This window comes from Leucopleurus acutus (assembly GCF_964270905.1).
Source record: "Leucopleurus acutus genome assembly, chromosome: 9".
In the NCBI taxonomy this organism is placed as follows: Eukaryota; Metazoa; Chordata; class Mammalia; order Artiodactyla; family Delphinidae; genus Leucopleurus; species Leucopleurus acutus.
This window is the reverse complement of record NC_139144.1, coordinates 13,847,572-13,857,134: the sequence shown is the minus strand read 5'-3', so window position 1 is coordinate 13,857,134 and position 9,563 is coordinate 13,847,572. Positions and strand designations below refer to the sequence as shown.

General features: G+C 42.6%; 1 protein-coding gene across 1 annotated transcript; it reads left to right on the top strand.

The window, feature by feature from the left end:
• Positions 1-52: 52 nt before the first annotated feature.
• On the top strand, positions 53-6,571 carry MRPL32 (mitochondrial ribosomal protein L32; the record flags this gene model as incomplete). The annotated part of the gene is made up of 3 exons (XM_082846647.1): positions 53-182; positions 1,486-1,667; positions 4,083-6,571. 3 exons carry the CDS (start codon positions 53-55, stop codon positions 4,335-4,337), a joined length of 567 nt encoding a protein of 188 aa, XP_082702773.1. The 3' UTR covers positions 4,338-6,571.
• Positions 6,572-9,563: the final 2,992 nt, after the last annotated feature.

The following is a 9,563-nucleotide window of genomic DNA, read 5'->3' as shown; positions in this document are numbered from 1 at the left end:
CGAGGTAGGGGCGGGACCCAGCGGTTCGGTGGGCGTGGTTTACGGGAGCAAGATGGCGCCCGCCATGCTGATGCGGAAGGTTCTGCTGTGGCCCGCAGCCCAGGGACTCCTCCGGAACTTTTGGGAGCAACTGCAGCGGAAACTTCGGCAGAGCCGGCCAGGCTTTCCCAGTCCTCAGTGGGGTACGTGGAGAGGGGTGGTGGGGAGGGGACCCCAGGCAGAGTGGTGGGCACCGCTCGTGCTCTGCCCTGCTTCCGCGTCCTGATCTTCGGCCACGCGTAGGGGACGTTGGCCTGGACTTTCACTTACTTAGAAACAGGAAAAAAAAGTCCTCTGAGCGTCCCATTCGTACACAGAATGTAGCCGAAGCTCATTAACTTAGCATCAAGGGACGCCACTTTCTAGATTCTCTTATCTTTCCTTTCCAGTCATCCCACCCCCTAAAGCAATTTGCTCTCTGTGGCGTTTGAGCTTTGTGAAGTTGAATCCGGATCCCATGTTTTCCCCGGAAAGTGATTTTAAAGGGAAGTGTCTTGGTTGTTAAAATTGTCATTGCTTTGACATTTACATTCCATTCGATTTCCAAGGTATCCCGAACATAATAATAATACCCAGGCAGTCTGAACCGTGAGCCCCCTATATGTCAAAGCCTACATGTGCTTCCTGAGATAATCTCCACAACAATCCCATTAGGTGTCTCCACTTTTCAACTGAAGAAGTAGGCTCAGAAAGGTCTCAAGGTCACACAGACCTTCCAGAGCCTGCGCTATTACATCAGGCTATGCATAGCAATACTTTTAGATATATTGACAAGGAATACAAGTTGTTAAGTGTTAGACAGCTTTGTATATTTTTAAGAGTTCCTAAAGTCAAAAGAACTGTTGCAAGTCTGAGGAATATTGCAAAGAGAGGGTAAAGGAATCTCTCTGATTTTATAAACAATTTTAAAAACAAAAGTGAAATGTTGATGATCACATAAATCAATTAATATTCTACAAAGAGTGATGAGCTAGTTCTTTTCCTTAGAGAACTGACGGGGATTGAGATTAAATATTACGAAGAACGAAGTGACTTAAAGGGCCTACCAGGATATGACTGAGGAGCTAACCCAATTTGAATGTAATATAAAAGGGCAATCAACAGTTATCTCAGTGCCAGTAGGAAGTGGATTTTGGAAATCTCAAGCTTAGATTTATTCATGTTTACTACTAAACCCCTGAGTTCTGTGTTATGAGAAACTCTTGGTAGAATTTAACCGATTCATTTAAGCAGGTGCCACTAAGAAAAATTCTGTGTTCTTTAAAATTATGTGTGAGCTCTACTATATTTCAGTAGCTACTAAGGTTTCCTGTTAAATGCCTGTTGAGTGTAATATTTTATATGTGCCTTTTGATATATCATTGTTGATTGTTAAGGAGAATGATACCTGTAAATGGTCATTTAGAAGTTAGAAACTGATTCTGTATCTCCATGTTTGTTTTGTAGGACCAGCATTAGCGGTCCAAGGTCCAGCTATGTTTACAGAACCAGCAAATGATACCAATGGAAGTAAGGAGATTTCCAGCTTTTTGGAGAACATCTTTTGGATGGCAGCTCCCAAAAACAGACGCAGCATTGAAGTTAACAGGTGTAGGAGAAGAAACCCTCATAAGCTTATTAAAGTTAAGGTAAGATGCTGATTTTTGTGGGTGTGCTTTTTCTCGTGTCCACCACCGCATATTCTGTTGGTTTATTCACATAACCCATGAGTGAATTATTTTCAGATCTTACATGCCTACATTCCTCTGGCCTAAATTAAATGCAATATTCTCGTTATGTATGTGTGTGTATCTACTGTCTTGTAGCCTAAGTCTTAGGAACATAGTCAAGGAGGGAGTTTAGAGTCTGGACAGAGGACTGGGTTGTTAAGAGTCTACGTGACTTTTGTATTGTGAGCTGTGCCAGTCCTGAGCTGTGTGATTTTGAACCATATATGAATAAACATTTTAACTATGGCAGACCCTAAAATTAAAGTCAGAAGCGTAGATCTATTCGATTATGGGGTTTTACTAGCCCTTACAGATTTATTCTGTTCTTCACTGTATCCAATAAGGTACTGTGAAGGAAAATCCTTAGATAAGTAATAAAAATAGCTAATATCTATTAAGTGCTAATGATGTATCTAAGCGCTTTGCATGAATTTTCTCATCATATCCTCACAACAATCCTCCAGAGTAAATATTGTTTTGCTAAGTTTTAGGATGAAGAAACTGAGGCAAAAAGAATTTGCCCGTGGTCTCAGACTTAAAAGGTGAAGCAGGATTTGAACCCTAGCAGTCTCCTATTGAAGTCACATTCTTCTCTTGAAACTTTGTGTGTGTTCCTATCCTCAGACAGTTCTAGATCTCAGTGCTCTTCTTCCTCACCCTCCCCACCATGTCCCATGGGTACACTTTCTTCATTGATCTAGTAACAAAAATTTTAGCATTTCTTACCTTTTTTTAAAAAAAAATTTTATTTATTTTTGGCTGTGTTGGGTCTTCGTTGCTGCGCGTGGACTTTTCTCTAGTTGCTGTTGTCTTTGTTGTGGTGCTCGGGTTTCTCATTGTGGGGGCTTCTCTTGTAGTGGAGCACAGGCTCTAGGCACGTGGGCTTCAGTAGTTGTGGCACACGGGCTTAGTTGCTCCACGGCGTGTGGGATCTTCCCGGACCAGGGCTCGAGCCCATGTCACCTGCATTGGCAGGCGGATTCTTAACCACTGCGCCACCAGGGAAGCCAAGCCCAGCGTTTCTTACCTTTGATTCGTTAATTTATGGCTTTAATAGCCGTGATTTGAGTTCCTGTTTACTCCACGGCATTCCCCAGCAATGGGGCAGTACAGATGGAACTCAAGGACAGAAAATGGACTTTCATGAGCCTCCACGTTCAGTATTAAACCAAACCCTTAGAACTTAAGCTCTAAAGTATTATTGAGTCACAGTTGGGACCAGATTTAAAATGTGCAACTGAAAAATACTTCATTAATTGAGGCACCAATAATTCATACAGTTTGGTTGAGAGAATTTAAGAGTTTAGGAATGCGATCTGTTACATGACTTCCCTGACTTTGTTTTTTCTGAGGGAAAAGAATATCTCTTGTCTTGTGCATTAATTTCCTTTGGTGAATTGTTTTCTGCTACATATAGTGTGTTATGCTGAGGGATTTGTTAGGAAAAGGGCACCAAGTGACGGTGGGTATTTTTTCTATACCTCGAAGATGGATGTGCGATCCAGTTTTCCAGGTATTGGAGTAAGATGAGAAGTCGGTGAGGCAAATGATTTGCAAGGTTTTTTGTTTCGTTCAGAAAATGGAGTTCTTTTTGTCGTCTGCCTCACAGATGTTTGTAGATTAATCTTCGGAAGTGCTCAGAGTTTCTTTGATGTTCCCGTTTACTATTTTTCTTTATATTTCAAACCTACCTTTAGAACATAATGAAAGGACTTCTTTAGAGGTTAGAATTGTCTTATTAAAGTTGGGTAGACATATAAAACTCATGAAACCCTCAAATTGTAATATATAGGGAGTTTTACATTAAGGAATAATCAGTGTTAATTTATAGGAAGAAAACTCACACCACATACCATACAGGAATTTGAATTACACTCTGATGACCAGGGGAAGCCAACTTGTAATGTGTTTATCACCTTGTTCTTCCCAGGATAGACTGAAAGAAAAAGTGAATTCCCTTTACCTTGGTGTCTTATTTAAGATGCTGGCTGTGTGGTTCACCCCAATGTGTTGATGGGCTCCTTATCAGATGTTTAGTTTTTGAGGATGGGGGAATGGAGTACCGTTTCACATAATAAGACTGTTGTATTTAAGTAAAAATGTACCAGATTCAAAGTCGGTAGACCTGAATTCTAGTCCCAATTTTTCTACTAATTCAAATCAATGTGTGTCCTCAGTTTCCCTATTAAAATGAGGTTGAACTGGGTGGTCCTGTGACCTTGTGCGGCATGGACATTCCAAGAAAGTTTACATATAAGCCTCATTCCTGTCAGTGATGTGTGCGTTATATTGCGTCTTGTTAAAATGTTTTTGTTTGGTTGGGTTTTTTTTAAGAACAATATAGACGTTTGTCCTGAATGCGGTCACCTGAAACAGAAACACGTCCTCTGTGGCTATTGCTATGAGAAGGTGCGTAAAGAGACAGCGGAAATCAGACGACAGATAGGGAAGCAAGAGGGAGGCCCTTTCAAGGCTCCTACCGTGGAGACCATGGTGCTGTACTTGGGGGAGACACCCTCCAAGCAAGACCAGGGCAAGAGGATCATCGAGCGAGAACGGAAGCGGCCATCCTGGTTCACCCAGAATTGACAGCAAACATGTTTCTAGAGGATAACTTCACACAAGTCGTTTCTCCTGAAAAAGAGGAAGATTCTTTGTTTTTATGTTGGTTGTGTGCTTGTTTTTAAATCATCAGCATAGCCTAAAGCATTCTTTATAAGCACTTAGTTTTTTGCGGTAATTTGAAGAATGCATCGGGAGTAAAGTCTGAAAATGTTCGTTTATGCAGAGGCTCAATGGATTTGTGTGTCTGTTTCTATTATACTATGAAGTTTTAGTGAACAGAATTTTCAGGACAGAAAAATGAAACCTAATTTAAAATTCGCAGCCAGAATTATGCGTCTGGGCTCTGGTTTTGTTTGTTTGCCACTGGTTTTTCTTACAAGAATACTTACACAAATGCTTTTGTTTAAGTAACACCTGAAAATAGGTTATTTAAATTCTGGGTATCGCTTTTTTAAGATGGTACATGTAGCAGGAAGAAAAAGTTCGTTCTGTTTGGTTTTTTCGTTTGTTTGTTTCAGCAAATTAAAATGGCCTCTGTATGGCCCTTATAGGAGACATGTTCGTTTACTTAGAAGTAGTTCTTGACATTTCGCATTAAATCAGGATGACATTCAGAATTCATTAGATGGCTCATGAGATCTGTAATTTGTAGTCCGGGGAGAGAGATCTTTTAAAGGAGATGTGAGTGAATTCAGTAGCACACAGAAAATGTGCTGAGGGGGTTGCCCTTGCATTTTCCTTCTAGGATGACCTTTTAGTTTATTTCACATTTCATCATATTTCTCTTTATAGCAATGGCCTTTTTAACTTAACGCAATTCATTTCATATTTCCGTCTCCTTCCGCCATTCCTGTGTCTACCCTGAGTCCAAGGTTTGCTGTTTCCTGCCTCGCTGAAAAAAATAATAAAAGTGAGGTAGCGTATTAAAACACAAAGTAAGAGAATTACAGTTGAATGGAAAATTAATGGATAAAATAAGATAAAGCCCAGGGATATATTCAAAACAAAATGCATGCTACAGTAGCCTGAGTACTTACAAGAATTAGGCAGTGAATTCAACCTGCTTTGCCTTGAAAAGGACGTCCATTGATAAGTCTCCACAAGACATAATCCAGAAGTATGCCTCTATCCTGGTATTGAGGCCTAGGGTAAGTTTTGCCCCTGGGACTTCATGAGGACTCTGCTGGGGTCATCCATGTTAACATTGCTAGAAGTAAAATGACCAATGTCATGTGGTACAGTACAGATCGATGATATATCGGAGTGCAATTCAGTGAGAGCAAATCCTTAAATCTTCCAAAGTACCGGAGTCCCAGTAAATAGCTCTTTAAGACTTAGCTCCACCCACACATAAAAAAAAACAAATTCTGGAGGAATTGTTGTCTGCGTATTCTTATTGAGGCAATCCTCTGTAGATACTGATTTTTCACTCTGACAAGCCTTAGAAATGCCTAGTGTCAAACTTCAGGTAGGTATACTTGGAAGCTAAGGCTAGAAAGTACACACCTGAATCTTCCACCGCCTACTCAGCATCTCAGTTGACTCTCTTAACAGATTGCCAAGTGTATGTCTAGGTAACATATTGTCCACTGATTTAGCAGAAAGCCACACAGATGAACCTAATGAGAATGTGTGGGCAGGTCCACTTTTCTGTTTGCTACTCATGGGCAGATAAACATCAAATGCATCCCCAAATTAGCAAAACCAGATATCTGGTTCATGTCAGAAAGCCATGTCATTAGGGAAAGTGCCTATCACTGTTTTTGAAGAGGTTGTCCCCACAAAGTTATCTTTATAACGTTATATCACTTAATATCTCCATTTTTTTTTTTACTCTCAGGAAAAAGAAAACACATGAGTTTGAATAAAATCATTTACGTAACCGATTCGTTCATGTTCTGAACAGTAGAGATGAACTTCATCCCTACCTGTCTGCGTCATCAAGATGTTGAGACAGATTACTTTTGGAAGGAGGGGTCCAAGTTTTGTTTGGGAGAGGTGGGTCAGGAGGTGATGTCCCCTCTGAGCTTGGTGACAGTCCCCTCCATCTTCCTGTCTCCTTTAGCCAGTTCCTAGCAGATTGCCAGATGCTGAAGGTCTAAGCGTCTGACTTCACTGCATCTCCTAGCCAGGGTCCTCCTTCAAACCCTAATCATCTCTTTTCCGAGCTGTTACAATGCACTTTCCAATTACTGGTTTCCAGCCTTCTCATATTTCTCATTCATTTTAATAGTTTTTCACTTACAAAATTAATACATCACTATAGTTAATGAAGCAATGCACAGTATATAAGCGAAAAGTGAAGAACTGTTACTCTACCACTATGGAGTATATGCTTCTCAATGCCACACTCTGGTTTCTGAAACACTTCTGATCATATCACTCCCTGATCAAAACCAGACTCCTAATGAAACCCTCTCTGGTGTCCTCACGATCTGTCCCAGTCTTTGTGCCCACCTCTCAACACAGCGAGGTACACACCCCACCCCTCAATTTGTTGAAATCATAACCACGTGTAGCAGAGCTTGTGACGCCCTCCTCAGCACGCATCACCCCCCCATCCCCATTTGGGCCCACTCTGTACCCCCTCGCTGAGCCTCCCTCTCAGACCCCCTTACTGATACCTTCTCTTCCCCCTAACCTCTTGAGAGTGCCCAAGGCTCCATTCTTGGGGGTCTCATACACTGTTATGGCTTTAAACGGCAACTCTATCTTGATGCCTTCCAATTTGGTATGGGCCAAATTTCTGGCATGGGACTCTCCCCTGAACTCCAGATTCATATTCAACTGTGTACAGTAAGCCCCCTACATACGAACCTTCAAGTTTCGAACTTTCAAAGATGCATCAGCACGTTCCATCAGCGTCAGGCGTGAGTGAAATCGCAGCTTGCCCTCTGTCTCGTATTACTGAGGATCCTTCAGCTCTACCATCTCCCACCTCCTCTCCCTCCTCCAGTCAGTAACTCTCCTCGCCTGTTTACTCGATGCCAGTCCCTGGATGCCAGCTGTTGTACTGCACTGCTGTACTTTTCAAGGTACTGCACTGTAAGATTAAAAATGTTTTCTTTATTTTTAGTTTGTTTTTTTATGTATTATTTGTGTGAAAAGTATTATAAACCTATTACAGTATACTACTATATAGCCAGTTGTGTTAGCTGAGTACCTAGGCTACATTTGTTGGACTTAGGAACAAATTGGACTTACGAACGTGCTCTCAGAACAGAACTCATTCGTATGTAGGAGACTTACTATGCTTGGCCTTCCAGTCGAATGTCTAACAGATGTCTTCACTCAGTGTCTACACTCAGAATCTTTTCTCTCCAGGTCCTACTATTCCCTGCCCTCCCACCCCGACCACAATCTCCTCCGTCTCGGTTTATGGCAAGTCCATTCTCTTAGTTGCTCAGTCATCCTTGACTTTGATGTCTCTCTGTCTCTCTCTCTCACCCAATCTGTAAGCACATCCACAAATCCCACTAGTTCTACATTTAAAATATACTTAGATTCTGACCATTCATCACCACCTGCACCACTACCACCCTGATCACAGCCCCCATCATCTTGCCTAGAAAACCAAAGTACCCCACTAACTGGTCTCCCTGCCACCACCTTGATCTCCTATAGTCTATTCCCAACACAGCAGCCAGAATCCTTGCAAAACAGGTCAAATCATGTCTCCTCTCTCTTCAAATTCCTTTATTCAAAACCTTAACTCAGATGAAACATGCAGATACATACATGAGGATTTTTGCTTTATGTGATCAACACAAACACACAAACATATGTATATATACAAATTCCTTGTAAGTTTTGGTAAATCAAAAATATTTTAGGTATTTAGAATGACCTCTATTTAAAGAAGTGGTAAATCTTTTTAATATATGAATGATTTTTTTCATAATTCGTGTGGTATGACTTAAACTCAAGATTTCCTCTCAAAAGAAGTACAAAGAGTAGGGGCCTTGCATACATCCCCGGTATGGAGATCATTTTAACACTTTCCTCAGAGAACTAATTCTTATCCCTACTGCTACCCTCCCATATGCAGTTGTTATGTTTCGGGGACAGGATTAGTCCCTCAATATCACTAAATCTGTGCTTTGGGACTCTACGGTCTATGATTAGCGTTTCTTTTCCTGGCACACACACTGAAATAGATGATCTGCCTTCACTGCAGCTGGTAAGAAGCAATGTCATCCCATGGCCTATATCGGTGCCTAGCATCTTAATTTGTGCCTCCGGAACAGAACGGTGTCTCTTGCAGGAGCTGTCCTCACTCGTCTCGACAGCAGAGGGCGACCGAGAGAGCATGTTCCTGGTGCCCTAGCGGCTGCCCCAGCCCACTTTTCGCCGGGCTACTTTTCGCCTGGGAAGCACTTGTAGTGATCGAACCTTTCCGTCACCACCAACCCCCCCGCCCCCGCTGTCCCATTGACGTCCTGTGCCGTCCCCTTCGCCACGTTTGGGAAGTCGCTAGTGACTGTTAAGGATGCTATTTGGAGCAAGGACGGGAGGAAAGCTAGAAGGCCAACCTGTTCCGGTCTCCTGGATCCTGGTTTTTTGTGTGTTTTTTGTTGTTTTTTTTAAACTTTTTATTTTATATTGGCGCATAGTTGATTAGCAATGCCGTGTCAGCTTCAGGTGCACAGCAAAATGATTCAGTCATACATATAGGTGTATCTATTCTCTTTCAAATTCTCCTCCCATCTAGGCGTCACATAATACTGAGCAGAGTTCCCCAAGCTACACAGCAGGTCCCCGCCGGTCATCTATTTTAAATACAGCAGTGGTACATGTCAATCCCAACCTCCCTAACTCTCCCTCCCCCCACTCCCACCCCGACCCCCACGACCACAAGCTCCTTCTCTCTGTCTGTTTCCACCTCGCAAATAAGTTCACCCCCGTCACCTTTCTTTTAGATTCCGCACATAAGCGACACCACCTCGATCTCTGTCCGACCCACCCACCCAGCACGACAATCCCCAGGTCCATCCAGGTTGCTGCAAACAGCACCACCCCTGTTATTCACGCTCAGAGCCAGCTTGGCATTCAGCCTGGACACGCAGTTCGGGAGGTACCACGACTTACCAGGCATCCCGAGCCGCCTCGCTAGGGGGCAGCAGGTGAACGGTACTGAGTCATCTCCAATGAGATCGACACCCATCGGGTTCGGCAATGCTGGGACATGCCTATTTCCACCAAAGCCATCCGCGTGTGGAGAGCAGCCAGGATTGCTTCACGGGGAGACAG